This window comes from Chiloscyllium punctatum, chromosome 5 (assembly GCF_047496795.1).
Source record: "Chiloscyllium punctatum isolate Juve2018m chromosome 5, sChiPun1.3, whole genome shotgun sequence".
NCBI lineage: Eukaryota > Metazoa > Chordata > Chondrichthyes > Orectolobiformes > Hemiscylliidae > Chiloscyllium > Chiloscyllium punctatum.
The window spans coordinates 85,737,441-85,751,015 of record NC_092743.1 but is presented as its reverse complement, the minus strand read 5'-3'; the positions used below and the strand labels follow the sequence as shown (position 1 = coordinate 85,751,015).

At 40.1% G+C, this 13,575-nt stretch overlaps 1 protein-coding gene across 6 annotated transcripts in view; it reads right to left on the bottom strand.

The window, feature by feature from the left end:
• rttn (rotatin) overlaps positions 1-13,575 on the bottom strand; it is a 230,500-nt gene that overhangs the window by 21,077 nt on the left and 195,848 nt on the right. For all 6 annotated transcript variants that reach the window (XM_072570663.1, XM_072570665.1, XM_072570664.1 and 3 more), the window contains 3 exons: positions 10,264-10,401; positions 8,866-9,083; positions 2,687-2,792 (listed from right to left, as the gene is read on the bottom strand). In XM_072570663.1, the coding sequence (XP_072426764.1) occupies positions 2,687-2,792; positions 8,866-9,083; positions 10,264-10,401 (462 nt within the window). The remainder of the gene's footprint in view (positions 1-2,686; positions 2,793-8,865; positions 9,084-10,263; positions 10,402-13,575) is intronic.

Genomic DNA, 13,575 nt, shown 5'->3' with positions numbered 1-13,575 from the left:
ATAGAATTATGGTCGCTGGCTCCAAAGTGCTCCCCCACTGACATCTCAGTCACCTGCCTTGCCTTATTTCCCAAGAGTAGGTCAGGTTTTGCACTTTCTCTAGTAGGTACATCCACATACTGAATCAGAAAATTGTACTGTACGCATTTAAGAAATTCCTCTCCAACTAAACCTTTAACACTGTGGCAGTCACAGTCTATGTTTGGAAATTAAAATCCCCTACCATAACAACGCTATTATTCTTACAGATAGCTGAGATCTCCTTACAAGTTTGTTTCTCAATTTCCCTCTGACTATTAGGGGGTCTATAATACAATCCCCAATAAGATGATCATGCCTATCTTATTTCTCAGTTCCACCCAAATAACTTCCCTAGATGCATTTCTGGGAATATCCTTCCTCAGCATAGTTGTAATGCTATCCCTTATCAAAAATGCCACTCCCCCTCCTCTCTTGCCTCCCTTTCTATCCTTCCTGAAGCATTTATATCCTGGAACATTAATATGCCAGTCCTGCCCATCCCTGAGCTATGTTTCTGTAATTGCTATGATATCCCAGTCCCATGTTTCTAAATATGCCCTGAGTTCATCTGCCTTCCCTGTTAGGCCCCTTGCATAAAATAAATGCAGTTTAATGTATTAGTCCCACCTTGTCCCTGCCTGCCCTGACTCTTTGACTCGCTTCTGTTCTCAACTGTACCAGTATCAGATTGATTTCTTTCCTCACAATCTCCCTGGGTCCCACCCTCACCTTACTAGTTTAAATCCTCCAGAGCAGTTCTCGCAAATGCCAGTATATTGGTCCCCTTCCAATTTAGGTGCAATCCATCCTTCTTGTACAGGTCACTTCTACCCCAAAAGAAATTCCAATGATCCAAAAATGTGAATCCTTCTCCCATGCACCAGCGCCTCAGTCATGCATTCATCTGCTCTATCCTCCTATTCCTGCCCTGACTAGCTTGTAGCACTGGGAGTAATCCAGATATTACTACCCTCGAGGACCTACTTTTTAAATATCTGTCTAACTGTCTATAATCTCCCTTCAGAATCTCAACCTTTTCCCTTCCTATGCCATTGGTTCCAATGTGGAAAATGACCTCTTGCTGGCCCCTCTCCCCCGTGAGAACATTCTGCACCCTCTCTGAGACATCCTTGATCCTGGCACCAGGGAAACAACACACCATTCTGATTTTTCGCTGCTGGCCACAGAAACGTCTGTCTGTACCTCGGATTACAGAATCCTCTTACACAATTGATCTCTTGGAAGCCAACGTACCCCTCGTTGCATTAGAGCCAGTCTCAATACCAGAAACTTGGCTGTTCATGCTACATTCCCCTGAGAATCCAACACCCCCTACATTTTCCAAAACAGCATACCTGTTTGAAATGGGTATATCCACAAAACACTCCTGCCCTAGCTGCCTACCTCTCTTACCCTTCCTGGAGTTAACCGATCTATGTGACTGCATCTGAGACTTTCCCCCATTCCTATAACTGCCATCTATCACTTACTGTTACTGTTGCAAATTCCTCATTGCTTCTAACTGTCTCTCCAACCGATCCATTTGATCTGATAAGATTCGCATCCAACAGCATTTATTGCAGATATAATCTGCAGTAACCCTTAAACTCTCTTTTAACTCTCACGTCTGACAAGAAGTACATATCACGGTACTAAAGGCTATTTTTGCTCCTTCACAATCTTCACCCAGAAAATAACATCGTCTTATTCCTCTATAAAACACTGCCCCAGGTTAAATTAGTAGTGATAGCTTATATTTTAAATTTAATCAAGAGACTTATCTCCAAAAACATATAATCAAGAAAGCACCCACTCTACTCACTACTGCTGCCTTTCTATTGGACAGACTTAAAACAACGACTAACTGATTCTGTGCTGTGAACTTCGCCCAAACAGGTTCCTCCAAGATTAGCTGTGAAATTCACTGTTTGTTAATTTTCCCAGACACACTCTGATGTCCAGCGATACAGGAATTCAAAACAGCAAAGGCAGTAACTGTGCAGGTTCTCTCTCTCTCCTGCAATGTGCTCTTGTTTTCTAGCCCTCTCAAAACAAATGCTAACATTGTATTTGCCTTCCTAACTCAACCTACATGTTAACATAAAGAGAATCTTGAACTAGGGCTGCCAAGTCCCTTTGTGTTTCAGGTTTCTAAAGCCATTTCCCATTTTGAAATTAGTCTGCGTCTCTATTCTTTGTACCATACTGCATAACCTCACACTTGCCCATGTTGTATTCCATCTGCCACTTTTTGCCCAGTCTCCTCTCCTGTCCTGTTCAAGTCCTGCAGCCTCACTGCCTCCTCAACACCATCTGTCCCTCCACCTATCTTTGTAGTAAGTAATAGAAAGAGATCAGGATGAAGAATTATACATGCAGTTGGCGAGATAGATCAGTTCTCATATGGTCTGAATACCTTCTCATTCTTTTTGCTTCAAGCTGTTGCAGATTAACTAAGGCACAGGTGAACTACAAATTCATGACCATGGGAGAACAAATTCAGAATGTTCCAATCCATTTCACTTTGACATTTTATAATCATTCAAGAAGATGGTTATTGATGCTATGTCCTGGAGGACTCTTTAAACATAGCCTACTTTCAGGTTCATATAACATCATTACTTTTCTGGATAATCTAACCAAAGGTAACACAAGACTGGCTTACCCTCCAAGGCATGCTTCTGAGCACAAATGCTTACAGGAAGCAAAGCTGTAAGAGCACCTGCTGCAACCTTCCTGAGAGGATCATCAGATGATTTACCCTCAAAGCTCTATAAAACAAAATGGAAAAAACACAACCAAATCAACCACGAGTAACTGAAAAGTACAGTTTATTTCACATAGTATCTCAGTAGAGATTTCAATATTTTCTTCCCTTATCTAATTTTAGTTTCAGCTAGTTAAATATCCTTTGTTATTTTCAAAACACAGACGCCTTTCAAATTTCTTTCAGCTATTCTAGTTTTTGCCTCCACTCGGAAAAATACAAAATCTACCAATGTACATGTACTTAAAACAAAAGCTTATGGTCAGAGTAAAGAGAATAAAAAAGTAATTAACTGTATTTTAAAACCATTTTTCTCTGCTCACATTTATTGGATAATTGGAATACATATAAAGAGATGTGGTCTACTTCTCCAAATGATCATAAGACATAGGAGCAGAAGGAAATCACTAAGTTCATCAAGTTTGCTCTGCCATTTAATAATTTTCCATTTCCGTTTAACTGAAAATCTGTCCTTTTCAACCTTGAATATGTTTAAAGAGCAAGTTTCAGCAGCCTTCTGCAATAAAGAATTATACAGCTTACAGCGTATATAGTGGCTCAATAGCTATATAGCAGCATGGTGGCATTTAGCAGCATGGTGATACAGTGGTTAGCACTGCTGCCTCACAGCGCCAGGGACCCAGGTTTGATTCCAGCCTTGGGCGACTGCGTGGAGTTTGCACATTCTCCCAGTGTCTGCATGCATTTTCTCCCACAATCCATAGATGTGTAGGTTTGGTGAATTGGCCATGCTAAATTGACCATAGTGTCCAGGGATGTGTAGGTTAGGTGCACTACTCTAAATGTAGAGTAATGGGAAATGGGTTTGAGTGGGATACTCTTTGGAGGGTCGGTGTGGACTTTTAGATTAGATTAGATTAGATTACTTACAGTGTGGAAACAGGCCCTTCGGCCCAACGAGTCCACACCGCACCAGCGAAGTGCAACCCACCCATACCCCTACATCTGCCCCTTACCTAACACTACGGCAATTTAGCATGGCCAATTCACCTGACCTGCACATCTTTGGACTGTGGGAGGAAACCGGAGCACCCAGAGGAAACCCACGCAGACACGGGGAGAACGTGCAAACTCCACACAGTCAGTCGCCTAAGGCAGGAATTGAACCCGGGTCTCTGGTGCTGTGCTAACCACTGTGCCACCGTGCCGCCCACAGACTTGTTGGGCTGAAGGGCTTGTTTCCATACTGTAGGGATTCTATGAGTCTATAGCTCCACAACTTCATTTGTACGAGTGGGGGGCTAATATTAAAGGGGATTGGATTTAAAACATAGGCATTAGACTACTTTGTGGTTTAACTTTGCTCTGTTAAAGCTACAAATGATGAATAAATTGTTAAATATTTTGTTTAAGCTACAAACCTAGTGTCTGGTACCAGGTCGGAGAAAGTGAGGACTGCAGATGCTGGAGATCAGAGCTGAAAATGTGTTGCTGGAAAAGCGCAGTAGGTCAGGCAGCGTCCAAGGAACAGGAGAATCGACGTTTCGGGCATCAGCCCTTCTTCAGGAATGAGGAAAGTGTGTCCAGCAGGCTAAGGTAAAAGGTAGGGAGGAGGGACTTGGGGGAGGGGCGTTGGGAATGCGATAGGTGGAGGGAGGTCAAGGTGAGGGTGATAGGCCGGAGTGGGGTGGGGGCAGAGAGGTCAGGAAGAACCTGCAATCTTCTTCCTGACCTCTTCGCCCCCACCCCACTCCGGCCTATCACCCTCACCTTGACGTCTCTCCACCTATCGCATTCCCAACGCCCCTCCCCCAAGTCCCTCCTCCCTACCTTTTACCTTAGCCTGCTGGACACACTTTCCTCATTCCTGAAGAAGGGCTGATGCCCGAAACGTCGATTCTCCTGTTCCTTGGACGCTGCCTGACCTGCTGCGCTTTTCCAGCAACACATTTTCAGCTCTGGTATCCGGTACTAGTAGTTACGTAAAACACATAGTTAGGAAGAATTGGGATCAACTTTGAGGGTCACTGAAAATTTTAATATTACTATGTGCTGAATACAAGGATAGGGAGGCTAGTTCGATTGGGCTCTCCCTCCCTCCCTTTCTGTGTCATAACAATCTGAATAAAAGATTAGAGTATTTCTAAACAATGGAGACCAGGGAAATTCTTAGTATGCTATCAGAAAGAAAGAATTAGGTTTCATGCGGTGTGTCATAGAACACAATCTGTGGTGACTATCTGGAGATGGCCAAATGTGGATTTTAGAGCTTTCTGGCGAGGCAATAAAGAGTTTATAACTTTGTTGGGTGCTGATGGAAAGATTCTGAACAGATCACCAGTGTTTTAGCTGTTAAAAAAGAAACTGGTACACTTGCATCAAAAAATTAGAGATGAGGATAAAATATTAAAAAGAATATTATTCAGGCAGATAACGGGATCATTGATAGTAAACAGGGAAGAAAAGCTAGACAGCTGATAATAGGGCTGATAGTGGGTAAAAATGGAATGGCTGTGCAGAAAGCAACCCATGTCATGACAGCACCTTCCTTTGGGGGTGGGTAAATGAAGGAAATGTTTTAAAATTATTGAACTTGATACTGAAAACTGAAGGCTCTAATAATAAGAGAAGTCTATTGAAAGTGAAAATAAGGCTCTTGTCAAGATACCATGACTGTAAACATTTGGGAGAAGTAGAATATCTCAGACATCAACTTTCAATTTCTGTACTAAATATGTATGTTTAATTGTTGTAAATTACTATTTGATTTCTACATAATCAGAAATGGCCCTTATAGGTTCTACAGTAAAATCTGGCACAGTTCTTTCATAACATAATCTTGGAAAGGCAAGTTTTCACATCCAAATACAAATTGAAAATCAGTACCACATATACTATTCTAACCCTTTTAGAGAATTTTAAGTGATCAGAGAGAAAGTCTATTCATTCACAAACACACATTGTCCTGCTTCAGTTCCTAGGAATAATATTTCTAGTCACTTTTTGCTTTAAACTACAGATAGATTCAATCTGCATAATACTAATATGAGAAGTTAAATCGGTGCTGACATTTGATTAGATTCCCTACAGTGCGGAAACAGGCCCTTTGGCCCAGCCAGTCCACATCGACCCTGCAAAGAGTAACCCACCCATTTCCCTCCAACTAATATATCTAACACTATGGGCACTTTGGCATGGCCAATTCACCTGACCCGTACATCTTTGGACTGTGGGAGGAAACCAGAGCACTCGGAGGAAACCCATGCAGACACAGGGAAAATGTGCAAACTCCACACTGACAGTCACCCGAGGCTGGAACTGAACCTGGGACCCTGGTGCTGTGAGGCAGCAGTGCTAACCACTGAGCCACTGTGCTGCCCCCAAATTTGGTTGTTCAGTATGTGGTTTGAACTCACTGAGTCAACAACTATATTGTTATGCACTGTATTTAAGTTCTGTCCGGAGAGGAATAAATCGATGCCCAATCTTAAGTACTTGAGATTGGAAAAAGGAAGGGAAAAAAAAAAGAGATTTGGATTTATTTAATGCCATTCACAGCCTTAGGCTGTTTCAAAGTATTTCACTGTGAATGAAGTGCTTTTGAAGGACAGTTCATACCACAAAGTGGTAACCATGATACAAGCTTCTCAAAGCAAGTTTCCATAAAGAAATAACAATCAGACAATTCATTTTTGTACAGTTGCTTTGCGAAAAAAATATTGGCCAAAAGTTTGGAGAAGTAAGCATTTAGCCCCTACAACCTATTCCACCATGCAATGAGATCATGGCTGCCCTGTGGTCTCTCCATATACCTGCCTTCGGTCCATATTTCTTACTATCTTAGTTTAACATTAATTAATTAATTTCAGATTTAAAATTAACAACTGAACCGGCATCCACCGCCATTTGTGGAAAAGAGTTCCAAACATTTACCACCCTGTCTGTGTGTGCTGAAGTGCTTCCTAAGAGTTCTCCTAAATGTCCTGGCCCTAATTCTCAGACAATTCCTCCTTGTTCTAGAATTGCCAACCAGTTGAAATAGTTTATCTACTCTGTCTTCTCCTGTTAATATCTACCTCATTGTTCTCCAAAATAAAGCTACCAGAGTTTTCATATCTGTCACAGAGAGCAGATGGGCCATCAGTTTAATGTCTCATCTAAAAGAAAACACTCCCAATAATACAGCTCTCTTTTAGTACCGCAATAAAGTAATGACTTCAATTTTCATGCTTTAGCCCCAGGAGTAGAACTTGAACGCACAACTGTTGACTGAGAAATAAGAGTGTTACTGAGTTATGGTTGACTCTGGAGTTATTGTTGGTGTATTGTTCATTCCTAAGCCTGACAACCTCATGGTGTCGAGCATTAGGGATCAAAATACCAATGAAATCAACAATAATAGTCAGACTGGAGGCCTGTGACTAGTGGAGTGTCACAGGTGTCAGTGTTGCGCCCATTACTGTGTTATCTGCATCAATGATTTGGATGAGAATGTATGAGGCATGATTAATCAAGTTTGCTGATGACACTAAAACATCCGGTATCGTTGACCATGAGATAGATTAGATTAGATTACTTACAGTGAGGAAACAGGCCCTTCGGCCCAACAAGTCCACACCGCCCCGCCAAAGCGCAACCCACCCATACCCCTACATCTACCCCTTACCTAACACTACGGGCAATTTAGCATGGCCAATTCACTTGACCTGCACATCTTTGGACTGTGGGAGGAAACCGGAGCATCCGGAAGAAACCCACGCAGACACGGGGAGAATGTGCAAACTCCACACAGTCAGTCGCCTGAGGCGGGAATTGAACCCGGGTCTCTGGCGCTGTGAGGCAGCAGTGCTAACCACTGTGCCATCGTGCCGCCCAGATAGGTTATCAGAAATTGCAGCAGGATCTTGATAAGCTGGGGAAATGGGTCAAGAGATAGCAAATGGAGTTTAATATAGTTAAGTGTGAGGTCTTGCATTTTGCAAAGTCAAATCAAGGTAGGAATTCCACGGTGAATGGTAGGGCCTTAAGGAGTGTAGTTGAATAGAGGGATCTTGAGCTCAGGTTCACAGTTCTCTGAAAGTGGAGTCATAAGTGAACAGGGCAGTGAAGATGACTTTTGGCACATTGGCCTTCATCGTTTAAAGCACTGAGTATTGAATTTGGGAAGTTATGTTGCAGTAATACAGGACATTGGTGAGGCCACATTTGGAGTAACGTGTTCAGTTTTGGTCACCTAGTTATAGGAAGGGTGTTATTAAACTGGAAAGAGTGCAGAAGAAATTTACAAGGACGTTGCCTGGACTCAATGGTCTGAGTTAGAAAGAGAGGTTGGACAAGCTAGGACTTTTTTCTTTAGAGCATAGGAGACCAAGGGGGACCTTATAGAGGTGTATAAGAGCATGAGAGGCACGGATAGATTGAATGCACTCAGTCTTGTTCCCAGGGTTGGGGAATCAAGGACAAGAGAGCATCAGTTTAAGGTTAGAGGGAAAAGAATTAAAGAGAACCCGAGGGAAAATGTTTTTACACAGAGGGTGGTATACATATAGAATGAGCTATACTAGTGGAAGTGGTTGACGTGGGTAAATTAATAACATTTAGTGTCACAGAGTCATAGAAATATATAACACAGAAACTGACACTTTGGTCCAACTTGTCCATGCTAACCAGTTGTTCTAACCTAATGTAGTCCCATTTGCCTGCCCTTGATGTGTAATGCTCCAAACCTTTCCTATTCATCCCTTTTAAATGTTGCAATTGTACAAGCCTAAAAGGTATTTGAATAAATAAATGGATAGGAAAAGATTAGAAGGATAGGGACAGGTACATGGAAGTGGGGTTAACATGGACAGACATTTTGGTCGGCCATGGACCAGTTTGGGCCAAAGGACCTGTCTCTGTGCTGTAGGTCTCTATAACTCTAAATGTTCAGTGTATTATTCTAAAATTTTTGATTCTGATAATTAAACAGGTCTGTAATGGGTTTTTTTACACAAATTCAGTTCTGCATCCAAAGCTAAACAATCCGATTGGAAATATCGTATTAATACTGGTTAATTTAAATTCTTTATACATAAAAGGACTACAATTTATTTGCATTGGAATTCAAAGATTACCTTTAATAGGCTCTCACAGAGCTGGCTGCCTGACGATTCATCCCCTTCATTTCCATCTAAAAGCTTAGTAATAGTCAGAGAGTTGATTGAGTGATTTATCGCTCCAATTTGGCATTGCCTCTTTCCCTCTTCAGTCAGAAGGAGAGAAATGAATTGTAAGGATACTGTGTACAAACAGGATCTGGTGGTAGACATCTCAATGCACAAGGAAATCGTATCTAAAAGACAAAAAAAATTCAATACATGATACAAACCTCAATCTTGCAATTGTATAATAGCACAACATCACAGAATATTATAAAATGTAATAGCATGATCACAGAGACCAATGAAGTATTGGGTTTAATCTTGCAACGGTATTGATGCTTTGAGGTTAGTTAAGTATCACAGTAAATTTTGCTGCTCATCAATATATGGCAACTTGTTGCTGGAAAATACTTGCAATAGGCATTGACTGGAAGAGCAGAAAAGGCTCTCCTGTTATACCTTCCAGTTGAGTGTCAAGCAAATGTTCATTATTATGTGAAGAATATTATACGTACCTGTAGTGACAGACTTAGAATGTGTGAAATTATGCCCTGGAGAAAATTGACACTTTGAGGACAGAGGTTCTCTGGGAAAAGTGTAACATAAATCCAAATTTCACAAGGTTTATTGTGTATGAAGCCCACAACGAATAGAAAGAAATTCTTGTTCAGCTTTCAATAACAACTATAAATATACACACAACCATTGGAGTTACAGGAAAGAAGCGACAGACAAATTTAATAGCTGACAAGGTATTTTGGTAATCAATGTGCATCTATTAAATGCGAAAACAAATCATAAAATAGATCAACATATTCCTACAGTGTTGCATACTAAATTATAATGATGAATTTTGCCCTATAGAGATTAATTATAAGCAAAGCTTTAAAATCGCCAAGGTAAGTGGCATAGAGTATTATAGATGTTGAATTAGAGGTCTCCTCAGAGCCATAAATAGCCTGCTGTTTACAGTGCACCATTCCTATAATTTATATCAAGTTTGTTAAAATAAAAACTAAGTATGCCTTAAAGATTTCATATCAATAGAGTTTAGGACGCATGTGTGTATATAAAACACCACACTAAAACTGCCAAATGCTGTTAAACTGGTAACAAACAAAATAAAATTGTGTAATTGTCTCTGTAATATTCATTGTATATTTCGATATGAAAATAATAGGTATAGTACTGGAGCTTTAAGGATTCAAATTTAGTTACACAATTAAATTTTTTCCTAAAATAATTTGTACCAGACACATACATAGTAATGCTGCATCAGCTCAAGCGAACACCACTGATATAAAGTATCCGAAGGGAAAAAGTCTGGTCTCCTGAATACAAAGAATGCACATATTAGCTAGTTTATATTACCTATGAGAGCAGCCCAATGCTTTGCCACTGCAGTTACGACTGCTGGGAATGTATCCTGAGCGCTTTTCCGTAGAATTGTGTTCAAAAGCATAAACAAGTCTGTCCATGCTTGGTAGATAGCAGATGTTACCTCACAGCCTGAAACACAGATAGTTATTTGACTGACACTGAAAAATTACTAGTTTAAAAATCAGGGTCCCTAGCTGTTAAGAACTACTTTGACAATAGACATGCCAGGTTTCGACTCTAGTCTATTTTTGCAAATTCCTTTGCTAATGTTTAATATTGTAATTAAAAGTACACACTGAGAGCACAATAAACATACACATCTGTTGACAGAATTAATAATCAATTTTCCCCTGAGTTCTATTACATAGCTCTACGCTTTACGTTCTCTAGTGATATTTGATATTCTTAGTAAAAAAACGATCTGGCAAGCAGTATGAGAACCTAGACATAGGAGTAGGAGGAGGTATATACCCAGAGGAGCCTGCCTGCCATTCAATAAGATCAAGACTTGACTTTTATCCTGAGCTTCCACTTTCGTGTCCAATTCCCATATCCTTAGATTCCCTCAAAAATACAAATGTCCATTGATTTCAGTCTTGCATATCATCAACATATAAACATCCAGAGCTTTCTGGGGTTAAGAATTTCAAATGTTACTAACCTTACAAATAAAAATAAATACTCATAAATAAATGGCCTCTTATCCTGAATCTGTGCCCTCCTATTTTAGAAACCTCGGTCAGGGTAAACAGCTTGTCAGCATCTACCATATCAATCTCATTCTTCAACAGGATTTCAATTTTAACACAATTGTTGATGCTGCTTAATCATTTCATGATGTTTTAAGTGGTCTATTATCACTTTCAGAGACGATCTTCTAATTAATTTTTAATTTGAATCCTAATTACTTCCCAGTGAAGAGGTATTCTTAACCCTAGTACCAGATAGGCAGCATAACCTTTGGAATTCTGAGTTTAGATTAGATTAGGTTACTTACAATGTGGAAACAGGCCCTTCGGCCCAACAAGTCCACACCGACCCTCCAAATAGTAACCCACCCAGGCCCATCCTCTGACTAATGCACCTAACACTACGGGCAATTTAGCATGGCCAATTCACCTAACCTGCACATTTTTTTGGACTGTGGGAGGAAACCGGAGCACCCGGAGGAAACCCACGCAGACACGGGGAGAGTGTACAAACTCCACACAGTCAGTTGCCTGACGTGGGAATTGAACCTGGATCTCTGGCGCTGTGAGGCAGCAGTGCTAACCACCGTGCCGTTGTAGCTATCAACTTACAGGTAGTCATAATATTGTACTAGGTAATCAATCTAACTGATTTGAAATTAAAATCAAATTTCCTGAACATTGATAAGTGTGCAACATGGAAAGTAAATATTCACAGAGTAAACTGAAATATCTTTAGCACTAAATTACAAATCTTTTTAAAGTTCATCTCAAAAAGAAGTGCCTTAAAAAGTTTTGTCATTCAAACTCATCCGCACCAACAAGACATCCCAATCTAACCTAGTCCTATTTGCTAGCATGTAGACTAAACCCTTTCCATTCATATATCCATCCAGATGCCTTTAAAATGTTGTAATTGCATCCACCTCCACCACTTCCTCTGACAGCTTGTTCTATACATGCACCACGCCTTGCATGAAAATGTTACCCCTTGGTTCCTTTTTAAAAACTTTGCCTCTCACCTTTAACCTATGCAGTCTAGTTTTGGACTCCCCCATCCTCAGAAAAAGACCTTGGCTATTTTACTCTATCCATGCCCTTCATGATTTTCTAAACCACTATAAGGCCACATGTCAAGGTAAAACATCTTAGCCTGTTTAGCCTCTCTCTATAACTCAAACCCTCTAGTCTCAGCAACATCCTTGTAAATCCTTTCTCCAAACTCTCAACAACATTGTCCCTATAGAAGAGTGACCAGAATTGTATGCAGTACTCCAAAAATGGCTTCACCAATGTACGAATCATAAAACATTAGGTCAACTTATATGATGTAAGTCTTTATTATAAGAGGAATTGGATATTAAAGTAAGGATGTCATATTTCGGTTAAAAGTTTTAAGTGAATAAGTTTTGAGTGAGTTGCCGAATATTTCTTTATTTTAATTAATTTGTGGAATACAACTTTTTAATGGCAGCTTTTTGTTTCGACTTGCACTGCCACAACATGACATCCCAACTCCTATTCTCAATGTTCTGACCATTGAAGGCAAATGTGTCAAATGCCTTCTTCACCATCCTGTCTACCTGTGACTCTACTTTCAAGGAACTATGCACCTGCAACTCCAGGACTCTGTTCGGCAACACTCCCCAGGATCCTACCATTAACTATACAATACCTGCCCTAGTTTGCCTTCCCAAAATGTAATACCTCACATTTACCTAAATTAAAAAAGTTAGTTCATTCAGGTAGAACTAACATGGTAGCAGCAGGTTTTACTGTGTGAAACTAACCACACAGTTAGTTGATCTCCAATTTCAACTTGAATGGATGTAAGCTGGTTGTTAAGCTACACCACTCGAGTGTACTGTAAAATCTTGATAACTTGTCTTTTCACCATTGTGATAGATATCATTTTCTCATTCAGCAGCCAAACAGCTCGTCAATACATTGATGGCTTTGCTGGGTTTTCCCCATGCTACCTTGCTCTCCCATTGCACCCTCCCTCAAAATATCATTGCACCATTTCATCTGATCATGAGAAGCTTTTCTTTTTACTTCAATCTATCATCCACTATTCTTTGGACAAACCTTATTTACGCTGGTAAAAAATCAATGATCTTCCAAAAATGTAATTTCTTAGAACAGATCAAACGTTACTGTCATTTTAGATGATTCATATTTAAATTCTCATTCTCTTGCTTATATCTGTTCATGACCTTGTCTTTTCTCACCATTGCAATATTCTCTAGCTTTTAAAGTTCCCAGTTGAGTTCTCTATTTTTCCTACTCTGGTCTTCTTTTGTAATTGTTTCCCTGTTCCATTTTTATTATTGTTGGCAAGCGTGGTCTCAGCTCTGAGACTATGTGCCCAGAGATCAGTCTGATCTCCTTGGTTCTTTTACTGAAGCACCCCATAAAAACAAGTCACCTAGTCACCTTTCCTATCATCTCAAAAGCCCACTTCTGATTATATATTTGTTCAGTTCTGTGGGACTTTTCTTCTATGTTTGTTATTAGATAAATGCATTGTTAAGACAACTAAATAACTTGCTCACTGATGAATCTAATTAGAGTTTCATTGAAAAGAAGAAGATTCCAATTTTGCATGCCAAAT